Source organism: Rhea pennata, chromosome 18 (assembly GCF_028389875.1).
Source record: "Rhea pennata isolate bPtePen1 chromosome 18, bPtePen1.pri, whole genome shotgun sequence".
Classification (NCBI taxonomy): Eukaryota; Metazoa; Chordata; class Aves; order Rheiformes; family Rheidae; genus Rhea; species Rhea pennata.
In genome coordinates, this window is record NC_084680.1 from 9,923,049 (window position 1) to 9,942,539 (window position 19,491).

Below are 19,491 nucleotides of genomic sequence, written 5' to 3' on the forward strand. Positions count from 1 at the left end.
GATTTCAGAAGTACCATTTCTTTTGTAACGCAGTAAAAACTTGAGTTTCGAGGAACTACTAATAGGTGCCAATCCTTAAGAATTTTTTCCTAGACAAGACAGGCAAGTCCTACTTTTTGGGTACATGAGATTCTGGTTTTATGCCTTATAAGACAGTTTAAGGCAACAAAGTAAGTGAAATAAAGTTTTAGATTAACTATGAAGAGAGGAAATAAAAAGAAAATAGGAGAAAACAATAAACAAACAACTTCACATAGGATAAAACCAAGTCTTCTGGGGGCTTTTTTGTGCTATCTTCCACATAGAAAGGAAACAACACTCTAAATATGGATCTTCTTCTATTCTGAAAACTTCTCTACGTACAAAAGAAAAAAAACTTGAAGACTGGACCTCCTTTACATTGCTTCACATAGCAAACGGGTTTATAGATAGCCACAGAAGATTCAGTAGATTATATGTGGTTTATCTAAGAGAAATTATAAACTTAAAAATAACCAAAATTAAGTTGTCTCTGACCTATGAAACAGAAGAAAGTTGTTTTCCACTTTTATCAATTCCTACCCCATTCTTTCAAGCTTTTAGATGCATGAGGACTAATAAACAGCTCAAGTTTTTTGAGCATCTACAAACATTAGAAAAACAAGCTATAAGGAGCACGATGAAAATTAGGTAATGCTCCTTCTCTTTGCACAGTACTCTTCGTTGTGGCAATCCCAGGGCTCAAGTCTCTGAAAATATCCTCTGTGCTTTCATGGTGGCCACTATGCACTGGAAGAGTTGGCTTTCATCACAGGTTAGCACACCAGTCTCACCCACTGAGAGCTAGATGGCAAATGAATATGAAATACAAAGAAACATTGGGTCTAATGCTTTCTTACAATGCTCTTCTTGTTCTGACGGCCTACACATTCTTCAATGAATTATAAGGCAACATGGATTTCCAGTTATTCTTTGTCACATTTCTCAGCTTCCAAAAATTAATCCCTTTCTTCCAGTCTAATATCTGTACCATAACTTATTCACCTACATATTTCTCATTTTCTGTGTATATACATGACTTAATTGGATTCAAAGTTTGTAACATAAACAAGTCTTTATATTAAACAATGCAGTCTTAACCAATTTTTGTTTGATGACTGCCTCATACAGCTTAGAAATGGAAGGTGATCACTGGCTTGCAAATTATATAACTCAGCCATCCAACGTGAACTGTATGAAGCGTTCTTGCAGAATAAAAAAAGGAGTCGAGGGAAGAACTGGGAGGGGGCAGAAGCATTTTGGTTGAAGTACAGCAACATCAATCATTTTTACCCTGAAATAGGCTAACAGCTAGAACATTAATATTTCTCAAAGAAACAGGAAAAAAAAAACTCATTAGCAAATAAAGGTGTTGCAAAGCATGAAGTAATTCCCACCAGCTGACAAGGGGGCTGTGATTTATAATAGTATGTATTGATATATCACTTCTCATAATTAGGAAAAGTGAGACCAGTACTGCTTAGAGCATTATTTTGAACAGAGCCTTGAAAAACACTGCTGAATAACAACAAACACAAGGCACAATAGAAAAGCACCATATCGTGCACTCAGGCTGCTTCAGATTTGAAACCAAGCACTCTAACAAAATTGAGTATGAAAGGCCATTTCTGGTTAAGCACACATAGCCTTATTTTGTAATAGCATCCTAGCGCAAATTATTACTGTAAATCTGGAAAGATCACAGATATAAAACATTGAAACCGCACAACAAATAAGCCTGAATAAAAGGCTAATTATTTCTCACTTTTAAAGTGACAAAGTACTCAGCATTAGTCTTCTCTTTCTGAAGTAAAAAAAAAAAAATCTTACTCTACTAAAATGTCGGTGAAATTCAACCAACCTGCAAAGGAATTATACGAGCCCAACAAGGCATGCATGGTAGGGTCTCATCTGTCATAGCATCTTTTCAATAACACAAAGGGAAAAAAAGAAACTTGTAATTTTTAGTTCCTCTTGTTTCAATTATTAGGTGACAAAAACATTTTTACAGTGTTTATATGTTAGCAATAAAACAGGCACAATAGCCCCAGCTTGGTTCATTTGTTCAAAAACAGCACAGGAATTAAAGGCAAAGAAACAGAGTCCAAGATACCCGAATTCTATCAATTCCCAGTTGAGAAGGGAAGATGCACCCTCTCAATAACAAAAAGATGGGCAAAAGTGGTGTTGTCCATCTCTAATGCCCTTTATGCAGAATTTCCAGTGACTATAAATCCCATTCAACATATGAGTTGGAAAGTCCACCTAAGTTTTTGAACTATTATTGTAAGTTTCTGTTTTCCTGTTAGTTTTTTCTATTTTCACTGTTTCCCACGATACACTATTTTTATTATTTTTAAATTATCCTTCAAAGCTCAGAGATCCTCAGAGAAAGTTGGTGTCCTGCATTTTTTACCTTCCTCATACATTTTAGCACAAGCCCTTTTTTCCTACTAATGTCTTTTTCAGTGCTTTTTTCCACGAGTACTGTAATATCAAAGATAATATGCACACTACCAGAATTCGTCACCGTCACTCCTCTCTTTGCTGGTCACTACAATCAATTTTTCAATAATAAATTCAACATTCTTCAGGCAGACAGCTGAGCAATAATTAATAGCTCTTGCAGTTGGAAGCAATGAGGTAACCACCTGTTGTTCCCCATTCAGTTAGAAACTAGATCATTAATGTAATTCTGAACAAGCAAGGACATTTTACCAAAACATTTGCCTAAAACCACAGAAAATTAAAAGCCCATAAAGGGCATTTTTCCAGACTGCCAAACAAACAACATTAGTCACTAACTGGATAATACTTGGCATCTACAGAGCATTTCTGTCCAAAGAACCCAAGGCACTTGAGACACATTTAGACTAGAAACTCTGCCGAGAAGTAGGTTAAGTATTATCCTATTTTATCCAAACAAAAATTAGGCACAGAACATTCATGTATCCTGTTCAAGGTTACAAAGAAAACTAGTAAGAAAGGCAAGAATAGAATCTAAATGGCCCAACTCCTGTATACAAAAAAAATCAATATGCCTATCATCATTTCTCCAGTGATAAGCAATTGGTATTTATATTCCTATCTACACAAGGAAATAGTCTAAGAAAAGGTAATCCATAACAGCCTTTTCATTCTGCTTCCTTCTCTAAAGCACCAATTCTGCACTTACAAAGGAAATTAAAACACATTCTTAAAAGACTGCAATAGAAATAACCTTGGGAGGGGACTTAGGCAAGCAATCATTTTGTTTCAATTCAAATTTTAGTTTATTTTTCACTATCCCCTTTAGTGGGCAAACCAAGAGATTGAGGTCACTTCAAATCTTGTCCCCAGAGTAACTTCTTTAGAGGTCCTGCTCGCTGACAATGCCAGCATCTGAGGCTGCCCCACCAGCCCTGTCTCACCACCTCACAACACCATCTTCCTCAATGCCAAACGTGCACGGCAGCTCACTGATAATACAACACATTTGAAAGGAAAATGTTTCACTATTGGCGTGAATGAAACCTGAGCAAAAGAGTTGTATCTACATGCAACAGTACGCCAAAATATTACAGCACTGCATTTTGACAGAATAAAGGCCTGAAAGAATAAAATCTTGGCCATCTGCCTGAACTTCCAAAGAACTGCCAACATAGTAATTCAGTTACATTGTCCATGCTACTGTAAAACTACATTACATTCAAAATGTTTGTGTGCATCCAGAAATTAAAATTAATGTTCCTTGGAATGAGTACTTCATTTTACAATCAAGACCAAAAAAAAAGTTACTTCAACAGTGTTCCTCTACTATTATGGTTAACATTTAATGGCATTTATTGTCATTAAACTCAATATTTGTGTCTAATCAATACAAAGCTACCGAGGACAGTCTAACAAGTCTGGACTTTCTCTCCAGGCTCTATTGATTTCTTTTTTTGAGATCTACAACAAACACAATTTATACAAATAATTTATCAGGGAACATATCAAGATTATTTAATAAACAGAAACTATACATTCCTTTTCTCTTTTCTCATGTGACAGAAAATCATTTTAACTCATTAATGGCAATTATCTCAACAGTTCAATTTTAAATTTATGTAAAAAGCAAGAGGAAGCTATGAAGTAACAGATTTAAATCCAAATATTTTTAATGTATTTCAAAATGCAAATCAACAGTAATTTTCTTCAGTTTGTATTTGCTAATCTACTACTATTAAATAAATTCATGACAACATCTATGCAACTTCATTCACTTAGAATATTTACAGTATCACTGATATTGTAATATCCATGCAAGTTGCCATAACCTTCTTTTTACAGATAAGTTTTTAAAATAATTTGACCTAAATCACACTCACACAATCACAGTCAGAAACATGGAAGTTCATTTTTTTTCTGCCCTAATTAGAGATAACAGCATTACCAACTGCACTATTAACATAATTTTTAACTACAATCTCATTATGATAAAAAACAAGACCACCACTACTCACATACACTTAGGCACATGGGCACAAACTACACAAGTGTTGCCATTTGAGTATAGCAAACAAACACACACGCACAACTCTGAAAACTGTAGAACGCACAGCACTGTACTTCAGTGAAGTTCAACTCAAGGAAAATTTAAAATAATATCACCTATGCAAGACAACAATCGTTCTAGATTTCCCCCATTTGTACCACCTTTTTAAAATTCCTTGAATGCCTGAAAACCCACTCTTTACTGGGAGGAGTGAGAAAGAAAAAAGGGGGGGGGGGGGAAAGAAGGCTTGTAGAAAACAAGTACTTTCACTTGGGCATGTAAACTCCACTAACACTACAATCACTTTCACCAGCCCAAGGAAGGCTGCTACAGAGTGTTGCTATCAAACAAACTTAGTGTTTCTTAAGTCTAGTAGTAAGAGTGATTCTACACTGTTAGCTTGGTGATCGAGATATTTTGCAAGTGTTTTTGAAATAAACCTGCTAAAAATCTCTACCAGTAATTAATGCTCTAATCTTGTGCAAGAACTACTTGAAAGGTTTCCTGTAAGAGGCAGAACTTGCACTGTAAAAGCATTTGCCCAGTTCCATGAACATATAATATGCTGCGTATTTTCTGTTCCACTAGAGTCAACAAAAACACCTTAACAGGCTTTGCCTGGGGCACGCACAGGGCTAGGGTATGCAAATGCTATGCCAAGGGCAAAAAGGATGAACAAATACACACTACAAGCAATAACCTCACTATAGCAGCAAATGAAAAACAAAAAGTTTATTCCATTCTAAGAAGGAGTCCGAATTCCAGCATTCCATAAACATGCATCTGCCCTGATTGCCAGCTTTACTATAGCTGAATCAGATTATACTATCACAAGCTTTAATAAATGGATTACCTATTGGATACATATTACAATACTGACTTAATCACATAATCAATATTGTCTCCCCCACAAAGGCCCTTCATCACTCAGTATGGAGAACAAATATCAAAAAAATGTATAGCTGCTTAGTAAATGATGCACTTATGAATAAGAGCATGTTCTCATCTGCTGCAGAAAATGAGAAGCAGCCCAGAATGAGGAAGGCCAGTGTAAGGGCACTCATTAAAGGAAGTGTGTTGGACTACAACAAAAGTGAGATTTTCTCCCGCTTTGTCATAAATGTGAGGCCAATCTTTTCAATTAAAAAAAATTAGTGAGCATTTCAGTGTAATTTAATGAGTTACTTTCAACAATTCCTTTCACCTAAAGTTACAGCTGCAGTTTAACTGTGGCAGTTTCCTGTGAATTCTAATAGAATGCAACAAATCAGTGCCTAGTAATAAGAAGTAACAAAGCATTACTCTGCAGGTCTGGTACCAATTGCTTTTAGTATCAGACCACACACATACAATACAGTAACCCTCGCAACTGTTACTGTAAACTTAGATTTATTAGCTGCTCAGAAATAACAAGCACATTAGAAAAAAATGCAACAGCTTGACATATACATAATTACCAGAAACAGAAATGAATTACAATTACTAGGCACCGGTCTGTGTTAAAAAATAATCTGCTGATTACAAACAGCTTCCTAACTTACCAACAATACTTAAGCTGCATTACCCATACAGAAAAATAACCTACTTTTTTTCTAAGATTACAGCTTCAGGATTACATTAGAGGACATATAAGGATCCTTCTGGGAAATAACACTTCCATTGCAATAAGGATCTCAGCCTCTCAAACAAAATTGAAGGGGAGGAAAAAAACAAAATTTCAAAAGCAGATCTAACTACTGACTCATGTCTACTACATTCCTCCATGCACCCCAAAGTCAAAATAATCTACCTGTATGATTTCTACCAGCACATAAAACAAGAAGTCAGTTAGCTAAAGCAGAGAAAAAAATGTTTAGTTCTTGCTTGCTAAATGATCAACTTATACTTCCAGTGTTTATCAGCTATAGCTTGTAAGCTCTATTAAACACCTGTAAAGTTCCTTTACAGCTGCCTGTGTGTGTAATTAATATATTTGACAAGCTGTTGTGTTCCCAAACAGCTGCTTCTATTACACAGACAATTCTACCATCTGCAAAACTATTGGATAAACTACAGTAAGTAAATATCAGGATAGCAGGTGCTAATAAATAACAAGAACTGCCAAGATACCACACTTCCGTAAGGAAAGTTTAAGTTTTTCCACTGTACTTTTCTGTATCCCTGGAACAGTCAAACTTAAGATACTCAGAAATGCAAGGACTAGCTCTGTGACTCACAGGAGCAGTAAAATAATTTTTGGAGCAAGTATCTCTGAAACCGCAATGAATGCAACCTACCTTTATGACACTAAGCCAAAGGATTAGGTCAGTAACTTGTCACCTGAAAGCGCGTCTCCTCAAAATATATAATCAATCATAGTTATACATATTTATCATCGGTAAATAAAACAAGTTAAACACTGTCAGGTAAAGTCTAATCTTCTGTATCAACATCCACATCTTAAACAGAGAATTCCCTATTTAGGTTTGCGAGTATGGAATCTTCACTATGCAGCATTGCTACTTAACTCAAAAAGCTTAAGCCAATTTTGACTGTCTGGCATGCATGGACATCTACTATGAGAAGTCTTGACCTAACATGAAAATAATGCTGCTTATCTAAAGAAATAGCAACTATTCTAACATACAAAGTCTAATGAACCACCAAGAACAATGGCTAATACTGCCCCAGATGAAACTCCAGAAAAACAGAAAATTTGTATTTATAGAACCAATTTTGCTGTGAGAAGAGTCACATAAGTAAATATGATCCACATTTAGATTTATGAAACTAAAGTTTTAATAGAGTATGGAAACATGTTTAATAAAATATTAGTACTATGTTTTAAAGTTTTTTTTTTTTTTTTTTTTTTTTTTTTTTTTTTTTTTTTTAAGAGCTTCACATGGTTATGGTGCTTGGAAGGTTGGTATCACTATATTCTTCAAGAACTAGCTGAGAATACTAGTTCAAAGCAAAAATACCAATGTAAGTGAATCAACTAAAATCTCAGTCTTTACCATAGACTATTATAATACATACCTTATGAAATGCTGATTTTCCGTTACTACTTCAGCATTATAATTGTGTTTTGTTTTAGATTTTTAAAAAGTAACAAAGTCTTTTTTGAATGTACAGTACTAAGATAGAGTGAATAATGATTTACTTCTCACAAGATAGCCCAGTTACTACTGACCTTTTCTTTCTTTAAAGTTATTCTTCCACCAACCTTCCTACATTTCATAAATAAATAGCACATATACTCAATACTTAAAGCCTCTGTGTTCATTTTCCTTATATTTCATGAATGTCCTTCTGGAATTGCACCATAGCCCCAGAACACCACTCCTTCCATCCTCCCCGGCAGCTGTATGGCTATTCATGCCATTAGTAATGCATGAACAATCAAAGAGAGAGGAAAATGCCCTTATCTCAGCTCATCAAAAATACAAGCAAGCAAGCCACAAAGGGGTCACAAATTAAAAATTAAATGCAGACAGGCATAAAGCGTATTGACACATCACCACATCTAAATCCTCCCTTTCAAGCAACAGAAAACACCAGACACACATAATAAGAACAAAAGGTGGCCAAAAGATGTAATGAAATAACATTTATTCAGGAAGTATATTTAGCAATACAGAATTAAGCGGCCGCATATATGAGCTCCACAAGAATCTTCGCTGTGAATGGCAAAGCCAGCAGCTAATACCCTCACACAGGTAACAACACATCTGCTAACAGAAACACATGCAATCCACTGGCAAAAATAACGCCTCTTGGTTGCTACAAACCCTAGACAGGACACAAGTTTAGAAGAAGCATTGGGTAGAGAATAATTATTTAAGTACAACTGGAACAGTATATTTCACTTTAGCCATAAAATAGAAATGAAAGATAACAGAGGTAGAATAATAAAATGTTGTTTTTCTTCTGGAACACTTAAAGGCATATATGAGTACACAGGACACTAAAGTTTTCTGAAACCATCACACAGTATTATGAAAAACTGCATAACACTAAGATAATAAAAAATAAAAATTTCCGCTAGAACAAGTCTGCCAAACCTGTTTCATTAGCAAGAGTTCAGTCTGATAATAACCTAAAGAAATCACTAAAGACTTAACTGCATTATCAGTTTAGAAGCTTTAGTACCTAAACATTAGGTACTTATATTTTTTCTTGAAAGTAACAAAACAAATTTTTCTTCAGTGTCAGTAACCTGTTTAAAAGCAACAGCAAGCACCACAAGCAAACATGAAATATTTTCTCGATAAATCTCTACTTAAAAAAAAAAAAAAAACCTTCCTTTCTTCCATTTTCCAACCACGTCATGTTCTCATCAGTTCTCATCAGTGCTGAATGCTAGTGATTTTACAAGACGTTAACACATATTTGCATTCTGAAAAGTGACTGCAAAAATATTATTGTAGGATTTTAATTTAAATCTGAATAATATGAGAGCAGTTGGCTCAGTTTATAACAAGAATTTAACTACCAAGATCTTGTACAGCCTCAAAGTCTTCCTTGCTCATGTGTCATAAGCATTTTAGAGCAGAACTTTTTTTTAATGCCCACATATTTTCATATTTATTATTCTTGCTAATTCCTGCTGTCCTGTGCACAGTTTTTAAGAGCTACAACTGTGGAATCTCTCACTAGTAAAGATGGATTCATTTCTGTTACAATCATTGTCTACATTTTCTATCATTTCATTAGTGCTTCAAAAATAAATTATTTAAAAAGCATTTAAATATGTATTCATTTAAATATTGCTATAAATAGTAATAAATGTGCTTTAAAAAAAATCAGGATGGAACAGGCAACCAGAAGCATATTGGTGTTCAAATTGGAATTTGTAATAAAAACATCAGTGCAGTAATACAATTTTTATTCATTAAATAAAATCAGTTGTGAGGAAAGGGATATTTTTGATCCACCACAATCAGATTATGTTCAGAGCAGAAAAGGAAAGATATCTATCCAGCTTCTGTCTCTAGATATATTTAAATCAATAGATATATTCAGGATTATTGAATTGAATTATTCTCAACAGAAATATTTTTTCCAACATAAACAATTAATTAAAAATAAAAAATGCATTAACATCTGCATAAACTTTCTTTTTACATTATTTTAAATTTACTGCAATATATAGAGCCAGAACCATTAGCTATGCCAAAGATTTTCAATCCAGATTTACCTCAGAGATTAGGTGCATATGGTTTTAGCAGCAGCAAATAGTATGGAAAGCCATCAAGATTTCTGATGATAACAACTTCCCTCTAAGTCTCTTTTCTAGAAATAGGTTTAGAGGTGATATAAGCTCTTAATTCTCTCTTCACATCTCATTGCCCTCTGCTACAACATTTACTGTCAGATGCAAGGACAAAACACACTTGTTTGACATTTACATAAAACAAGGAGCTAAACAGCTAACACACTGTTATTCCACTTGGGAGGTAACATCCCTTATAAAAGCACCTTAACACTGCTGTAGTCTCTCAATCAAAATATCATTTTTATCCTTCGAAGTACATTGAGATATACATTACGTACCCCAACTTCAAAACAAATTCAGCAATTTTGACAGTCTCAAACACTGAGAATTCTACTGTACTGTAGATCAAGTGTTCTATAGGAATACCAAATAAATTCACCAATATGAAGGTCTGTAAAAAGTCCGTTATTTAATATTTGTTACCTTATTTGACCACTTGTAGGCTTGAAGAAGTTGGCTGTAAAGAGGTGTTTTGTCCTGAACAGGATCTAGGCTCAACAGTCCACTGTTGTGAAGAGGATGGTTCTCAGATGGTTTACCAACTAGATTGCTCAGTCGCTCCAGTTCACTGAAAGAAAAGAGGACAGTACCTCTTAATGTCAGGTCTGAAGACACATACACCTGAGATGTATAGTCTAACCATAGGGACAGCAATAATGTATGAACTCCACTTAAACATCAACACTTGGTTTTTTTTCATCTGCCCATTTTGAAAAAAGTTTAATCACTGTCCTTATCCAAACAGTTAAGTGCTCTTTTAGTCTTTAAGCTCATTGTTTTTAAGGAGAGAAAAGCACAAGTTAAGACTCTTCATAAGGCAGCCTGGAAAGGGTCAAAATATTGTGGGTCTGTTCACAAGCACTGTGGTATCTGTTTGCAAGCAGTTCCAGAACAAGCCATTTTTTGGGCAAAGCATTTTTCTAGAAACAAAATGCTGACCTGAGTGAGCATTGCCACTGGCTGCAATACTGTGTGCTCTCCCCCTTTCTCTCCCAGCCCATCAAGCAGGCAGGTGCCTCATCATTTCATTAAAGCACCACAAATTAACATTTTATTCATGTAAATACACAGAACTGATACTAGTCCTAATCCTGAAGGTGAAAGTTTATGGCTACTCTACTCAAGTATGTGCATTCTAAGTTCTTAGGCATGGAAGTATCTCCTATTTTTCATCAGCAATTTGTACATCTCCGCACTCTGAGATTTGTACATCTCAGATAAAATATTAAACTACAGCATTATAAGCACTGCTTTCCCTTGAAAAAAAGCCCACTGTGAAAATGATCTATTATTACTTCGTATCTCATTTGTCAAACACTACATTTAATAATAACATGAGTTAAGCAATTTAAAAAACATGCATTAATCAACTTGAGAAGAGAACTGGCTACTTTGCACAGATGAAAAATGCAGTTTTTCAAGTGACATGACTAATCAAATACCTTTCCTTTTCGCTTCTGAATGTCAAATCCTATTCCGATTGAACTTCAGAACTTCCACTAAATTAACAGCAGGAGTCAGTCCCTTACATAGATGACTTATGAAACTTTCTGAAAAGAAAGATTCCAAATATCTCAGCAGGCATTTAACGAAGCTTATGGGAATAAACACCAAAAACCAGAGAACTGAGAGTTAAGAAGAAGCTTCTACACTTTCCTGTCCAAAAAAGTCTCTTTTATTAATAACCATTCCTTCAGATTTCTGTGGACTATGCTCTAAGGCTCTGGTGCTGTGAACATCTATGAATGTGCTTTTCATTTCTTGGCATAAGTATACAATAAAATAAATGGGAACAGACACACTAATTAAGACTTTGTTGGACAAGAACCCCAATGCGTGCTTTTATGACATGATGTGAAGTTAACTGATATCTTTAACTTCAATGTACTTTAAAGCATCTCCTTGCTACCTGAAATCAATGCTTCCCAAACACATAATACAATATCCAATATTTGGATGTACAGAAATTATAGTATTTTTGAACAGTTATGTTTCAAAAAAAGACATCAAAATACCAAAACTACTACCTAGCAAAAAGTCTGGAAATAAGCAGTTGCCAAAATACTGATAAAAGTATCTATTAATGTTCTGACAAAGAGTTTGAAAAGCAGAATTACAAAGCTTGATAATGAAGCTACTCTCATCTAGGGTGAGAAGAGCAAGGACTGAAAGACTGAAAAAGAATTTCACAGTACCCAAATACCAGATGATAAAATGCAACAGACAGAAGTGTAAAATACTGCACATGAGAAAAGACAAGGGAGGTTATTGTTTAGGAGCAAGATTTGGGGGTTAGAGTAGATATGCCTCCATGCTCAGAAACAGTCAGAAGAACAAATAAAACAGGTTTACTTTGAAACAACCACAAAATCAACCAGAAAACATCAGGCCTTTAGAGCTCAATGCACTCACATCCTGAATACCCTATGTAGGTCAACATCCCTATCATAAAGCTACAGAAGGAAAAACTACAGAAAAAAGGTGAGAAGGATGACCAAACTAATGGCACAGCATCACATCAGGAACAACAAAACTTCTTCAACTTGGAAAGGATAGAAACTAAGGAATATAACAGAGATCTATAAAGTCGTGTACAACACCGCTAATAAGAACGATCATTTATCATCTTTTCTAATAGAGGGGAAGAACTGCAGAACAAGTTTTATTGTTGGGTATCTCCACGTGAACAAACTAAAGGAAGTGCATCTACTATCCAGAGAACTCATCACCATGGGACCCAACGAACGCTGGAAGACTGCACTGCTTGAACAGCCATTGGACAAACTCATATAACACAAGTCAGCAAGGACTACAAGCCAGGAAGACACGACTTCTCGTTCAGAAGTCCCTGAACTCTGAATTTCTGGAGGCCAGAAGATACTCTGCGAAAGAGTCACCACGCGCTCACCCTGTCCTGGGGCACTGCCTGGGCCGGGGCTCCCGCTCAGGACCCAGCTGAACCGAACGGACACTTGGGTGATCTTGCAGGACCACTGTTACCATCCATCCACCCTGACCCACCTCAGTGTCAGTCCTGCAGCTTCACATCCAACACACCAGCTCATGCAAAGACATGTGCACAACTATGCTTGTACGTAAGCTAACTTTTCAGTCACAGAAGTTTGGGTCATCCTTGACCCACTCTGACCCTACTGAACGTTTTGAACTAGTACAGTGATTGCTTTTTAAGTTTTTAAATGAAGGCGGCCAAAAACAGAAAAAAAATCTCCTTACAACCAAATGCATTCCCTAGGCCAAGGAAAAGCCACCAATCCCTCTTTAATAAAAATAATAACAAGGATAAATAAATATTATCGGCAACACTCATCCCTTTGAGGACCCCAGATCAGAGCAGGGGGTAACGCGCACAACGCCACCACCACCAACCGGCCTGCTTCCCCCAGATAGGGAGGAAACTCCGCTGCGCGGGGGAGGCCACGGCTCCCGGCCGGCTCTCCCACCCGGCCCGGCGGAGGAGGAGGAGGAGGAAGGGCAGCGGCGCAGGGCGGCCGCGGAGCCCCCTCGGAGCCGGCGCCGCGCTCACCTCAGGTCGCGGCTCACGGAGTGCAGGCTCTCCTGGAAGGCGGCCACGAAGCCCTTCTCGCGGCCCTCCAGCGTCTCCTTGTTCCGCATCCCATCCTTCAGGCAGTCGAAGACCCGCGTCACGCTGGAGCGCAGCGCCTGGATGGCCGTGATGGCCTGCGAGAAGGCCTCCAGGTTCACCCCGGGGCTCAGCACCCCCTCCGCCATCTTGGCCCGCCGGCCCGGCCCGGCCTCGCCTCCCCGAGCAGCGCGCCGAGGCCGCGGCGGCCCGGGGCACTCTGGGAAATGTAGTCCGGGCCGCGGGGGGGAGGGGCGGGGCGGGCGCGCGAGAGCGGCGGCGGCGGCGCTTCCCTGAGGCGCCGCCGGCGCCGAGGGTGGGCAGCGGCAGCGGCGGGCCGCTCTCGAGTGCCTCGCCTTCCTTTGCCACCCTCGGGGGTTATTTTCCCGCGAAGAGCGTTGTCCACCGAGGGCTCTGCCGCCTTGGCGCGGGAGGGGAGCCGCGAGCAACCCGCTGCCTCGGCCCTGGGAGCGGGGGGCACAAGAAATGCACGCAGACACAAAAAGCCCCAAAGAAATGTTTCTTCTTGCTCAAAATGATCGTTTTCCAGTCAGAAAGCCCTGTGGTTTGCCTCATTCTCTGTTAGTCGTATCCCAGCTACCATCAGGGTATAAACTAGGCTATATCCCCCACTGTTTTGACAATTTGGGGGGATCTGTATGGATTTTCCTAGGCCTAGAGCCAGATATGAAACCATTTAAAATAGGATACAGCTGTGGATATAACTACGCTTAGCTTTAAGCAGGCAAGACTGCTACTTTAAGCCTTATGCACACACTAAACTTCGCAAGACTAGGGCCGGTGTCACAGCCCACGGCTGGAGTCAACAGGACGAGGATCCGGCCTCAATTACTGAGCATTTGTAAAGCCCTGCAAAGTCTGGAAGTGCTAGCACAGTCCTAAGTAGTATTAGTTTGGTTTTGGAGAAGCTTGTTATGGTTTTGGTGCCACTAACATCACTTTTCCCCCCCTTAGAGTGCTCTAAAATAAATAAGAGCTGAAGTAAACAAAGCTCTGCCCCAGCAATTGCTGCTTCACCCAAAATAAATTGCAGAAATGGCCTGGATATTTTGGAAGCTGAAAAAACAAAAGAAATAAACTCTTTCTTAAAGATACTAATTAAATTCAGTAAGTGCAATTCACACAGCCAGATCCTTTACTCAGGCGTGCATTTCTTTTATGTAAAATGGAAATGAGTATGACAAGGAGCAGCAGCAGACGTGTCACTGGCCAAGTGAAGCGAGGCTTTGTGTGCCACTTGGTGTTCTTCTGTCCATCATGCCATGGATTCTGAAAATTGCAGCTGATCAATTAAAAGTTCTCAAGGAACACGCAGGGTATCAGTAAATGAAATCCTGCTTCTTAGGGTGAAGAAGAAATGCAAAGGCTGTGGTGCTATTGCTCTGATCATATTGGTGTTGCACCTAAGTGCAGAGTAGAAGCAAACCTGGAAACCATATAGTTCAGCCTCAATAAACAATTAAGTGTATAATGTTGCAGTTCAAAGAATCAGCAATTGGCTGAACCCTGACAAGTAAGGCAAATATGAGCAAGATAGGAATAGTTAAGGCAGACTACTTCAACAGCTAAAGACAATGACTAAAGTAGAGAGCAGGAGTTCCTGTTCTTCCTCCTCCTCTTTTATCACATACAGGAAGACAACTCTGAATAAGCTGGTGTGTTCATCTGCAGGTATTTCCTAGCCTAAGTTGCTGAAAAGGTTTCTTTTAAGCAATATTCCTTAATGGCATATTGCCCAAACCAAGGCAGTGTCCTAATTTCATCTTCCTTTGCCACTACAGGTATACCACAAACTGGCATTATGGATTTAAGGTACCTGAGGTATCTCTACAGGACTGATTTTTGCCTGAAAATCACTAGTAGAACATAAAAGCAAGAATCTAACTGATGTTTGTAACATCCAAAAATCTTTACCATCTGACAGCTGTTGAGTGGGCTCCTGCAAAATGATTCAGGTGACCCAGCGTGGAGTTATACCCACATTTGATCAGGCATCAGAACTGACATTTATAATTTCCAGCAGAGGTTCAAGGACCTAGTGATCTCCCTCTTAAAAAAGGAAAAAAAAAAAAAAAAAAAAAAAAAAACACTTTTAAAGCCTATGTGTTATATCCACGTTGCATAATGCAGTGTCATGTATAGATACGCAAATAGCAGCTGCAGTCCTGGAAACAGCCTGCTCTGTTGGTTCAGCACCCTGACCAGACTAATACACCCTGCCTCTCAGCATTGCTAATTAGCTCTGGCAGCCCACTCTGCTAAAGCAGTTATACTACAGCTAGCCTAGTTATCTGCACACACTACTACACTGTGCCATGTAGACAGACTAAGAGATGGAATAGACAAGACTGCAGTGAACTGCCAGTTCCGGATCCGTTCTGTGGCTAAAGAGAGAATTTCATTTTGGGTGCTGTCAGTCTCAAAACATTCATAGCTCTGAACTTGCTTGGAGAGAAAGGGGGGTGAGGGGGAAGGAAGTAACAATCCAAACTGGCAGCACATGCAGCCCGACAGGAGAGGTACAGTTCTCTTCAGAAGCAGAAGCTTGCCTGGGGAGCATGGATCTGAGATGAACCTTTCACAGCAAAAGGCATTCTGCAATATCACTCAGACTGTAGCTATTAAGAACTGAGTGGGCTGTAATTAATCAGCGACACCAAAGAAAAGGAATGCTTGCAGAATCCTTCTGGAGGTACCGTAAAGAGGAATTGGTTAGGGAAGAAAGTACCTAACTAGAAACGCTTTCTCATTAAAAAGAAATTAATTTTGTCATCAGGAGAGACAATTAATATTGACTATTGTATTTCCTACCAAATGCAGAGAATCTCTCAAGGAATGTCTGGACCGGATTCATTGTGCGGAATAACATAAGAAACAATCATTGTCTTCCCCTGCAACAGATAGATACTGATATTTATTCTGTGGCTGCTGGGTAGATGTTCATCTGCAGGGCCACTGCATTTCTTCATACTTCAGAGCTACACTCTTGAAAGCAGTTTAAATAAATACAATGAACTGTTTCTTTTTTTCTTTTTGGTTCAAATTACTGCAAGGCTGAATAATGCAATTGGCAAAATATTCCTGCCATTTTTATATGCCTAATAATTTTTCAAGGTTTCAGTCAGCTCACCAGAGTTTATTACACAATGCATTATTGAAACAGAGGAGAAACTTCTGCCAGCAGGAAGGGAATGAATCCTGCCTTCTTTCAGACAGGATTGGAATGGCAAGACATTTCCAGATGTTGGAGAACCTGGATCTTCAGTGCTTTTTCTTTCCTGTTATTTCCTGATTCAGAATCTCACACTATAGCCAAAAACAGCAGGCAAGGATCTTATCAGAACCTTTCTGCCAGAAGAAAGGGTGAAATAATGAACTGAGCTGATCACAATGTAGTTATCAGATTTCCTGTGGGATGAATGGCATTACCTCAGTATTGTTTCAGGCTCTCCGGAGACTTAGCTCCCATTAGAAACGGCCTTTCCCCAACAGCATGGTGTGTGGAAAACAAGTCTGGAGGCCTTCCAGTCTGTTTAGGGGTCACTCTTACTGTAGGAATTAGTTTTCTTGTGGCTACTCAGTTGCTTATATAGAATGTTTTGGTTTGGTTTATAGTTATGAAGTGTCCACATCATACACAAAAAAATCTATCATGTAACAGATTTGTCTGCAGGCACACTAAGGACTGGATGGGTTATGACTCCTGAATTCCCTCATCTCATGAAGCTGGCACCCTTGATGTCAGTTTTAAGACAATTCAAAAGAGATTTGCCGTCATGCTTTGCTGCTTCCGGAGTTTCAGCCTCTGGGGAAGTCAGCTTAGCACCCTATCCCAGCACTGAATTTACATGAAAAGTATAAAGGAAAATACAAAAAAGTAAACTGTACCCAGCAAAACTCATGGTGTTATTTTATGCATGCAGTATTCTGTTCCAAAATATGTCAAATTTTACTTGCAAAAAGAAAAGGCTGCTGTTTTATTCTGTATGCTGTCTGCAGAGAAATGTACTCAGCCACTTCTTTAAACACTCAGTGATCTAGTGTGGAATCTGATGTAAATCCGAATGGGAAGAAAATATCATTATTTAAAGGCTACATAACCGCTTAAAATTAGAGCTGTGAAGGCATCAAAAAATACCAGAAATCACAGATGGTTTGCAGATAAATTCACATTGCATTTAGTCCACTCAACATCTATAAAAAAACCTATGCTTTTGCCTTGCTTTTCAGTCTAAATGTTGATGCCTGCTCAAAACACTTTCTTCTTACTTTAAATTGAGCTTTGAGTCATGTTCTATTGCCCTATACGTTCAGAGCCTAGTCACTTTGAAAAAATCTGCACAAATACATTAAATTTTAACAACACAATTTAAAAATACATGTATTTTGCACATTTTCAAAATGACAACTAGCCTGAGCAGGTTAAGTAGGATATTAGAAGGGATGAAACATTAGAAAGAACGGACAAGTAATTCTGCAAGTGGCTGAGAGAAAGATACAGTTGCTTCTTGATTATATTGATGATTTTACAGTCTTGGAGGTGGCTAAATTCATTGTTTTCCCTGTATGAGGGCTGCTTGATCAAGCTTTGACATCATTCTATGATATTCCTATATTCTATTATTTAACTAGTTAAAACTCCTTTGCCTTATTTTGTTCCTGAGTTGTATTTTCAAATACTGTGCTTTGTCTCCTGGGTTTTCACTCTCATAGGGGTTCACTCTGGGGAAAACTCTGCTTGCATTGTTATGAAGGAATGAGATTTTATCAAATCATTCCAGCATCACTGCTTAATGGAAGTCAGTAGGATTTGGATGTAATGCTTGACTTCTCCTTTACAGTTTCTTCTGCAGGTACGATTTGGCAACAGGCAGGGGGACCTTGAAACGTGAATGGTTATTGAATACATGTTTGGTCAAATATATTAGCTATTGTTCCTCATTGAACAGGCACATGAAAGTTTTGGTTGGTTGTGTATCCTCTGTTATGACAGTAAATCCAGTAGAGTTCACGATACAATATATGGTATTTCTCCTTGCCAGGAGCCAACTCTCCCACAAAATGCAGCTGGGAAAAGCAGAGGTTGTTTTCCCATGGGAACAACCACTGAGACAAGTTCAAAGGCCCCAGAAAATAACAAAGCATTCTAAAGTTTCTGAATAGTAAATATTAGAGACCAAGTATAATCTCAGGCCAGTAAGGCCTGGGATGAACCAGATTTGGGTCTGATTTTGGCAATCTTCTTAGTCCTTCTAAGTACAAATATAGCAAACTGAGCAACCAGTGCTGCCTGCCTTCAAAGCTTTCCCCACTCCACCAACCACTTGCCAAGAGTCATTTGCTCCAGTACTTCCCAGAAAAGCCAAACCATTTCTCATAACTCTCCATCCTAATTAAGCAACTTGTTGACTTTTTATAATCACCTCTCCACAAATCAATCTCAGCAGGATTTTTAACAGATGAAGCTGTGCTTAAGCATCAGCCATCTTGTAACAGCAAGGTCTTATTCTTTGTTATTTAGGTTTTCCTGCATGCCTCCTTTCTTTTTTTCCAGCTGTAAGAGGGAGGGTTCAACAACAAAAACAAACAAAAAAAATAAATTAAGCAACAAATATGCTTAAGGCTGAATGAGGGTATGGAAACACAGTTTCCACACAAGGCAATCAGTTCTAGCAATTGCATAGACGAGTATTTTCTTACAAGCTGTTTCACATACTGTTCATCAGTCCATTAAGTACATCAAGGACAGATAGCCATGCTTTTCGACAGAAATCCAGACAAAACACATACACAGTAAATCTAAGTTCTGTGGGATATGCAGAACTTTAGTACTTCAGAAATTCAGTACTTCATCTTTGACCAACAAAGCACCAGAACCAAACTTTAAGTATGTACTAAAAAACTGCTTGAATTGATAAGCCTTTCTACAGCCCTGCTGCCTGCTTGAAGAATGAATCTGTAGGGCAGCTAAACTGAACTCAGGTCACATAGTCAACAATTAAAATACCATTTTCTTTAGCAAGCATTTCCTGATAAAATATCAGTCCTGGTAGAGCTGACCTATATTCAGCATTTAAA

The 19,491-nt window shown here is 38.2% G+C and overlaps 1 protein-coding gene across 1 annotated transcript in view; it reads right to left on the minus strand.

The window, feature by feature from the left end:
* MED27 (mediator complex subunit 27) overlaps positions 1-13,570 on the minus strand; it is a 98,322-nt gene extending 84,752 nt beyond the window's left edge. Inside the window, exons 1-2 of the mRNA XM_062590812.1 lie at positions 13,336-13,570; positions 10,215-10,359 (exon numbers count right to left, since the gene is read on the minus strand). Of these exons, the coding sequence (XP_062446796.1) occupies positions 10,215-10,359; positions 13,336-13,541 (351 nt within the window). The 5' untranslated portion in view covers positions 13,542-13,570. The remainder of the gene's footprint in view (positions 1-10,214; positions 10,360-13,335) is intronic.
* Positions 13,571-19,491: the final 5,921 nt, after the last annotated feature.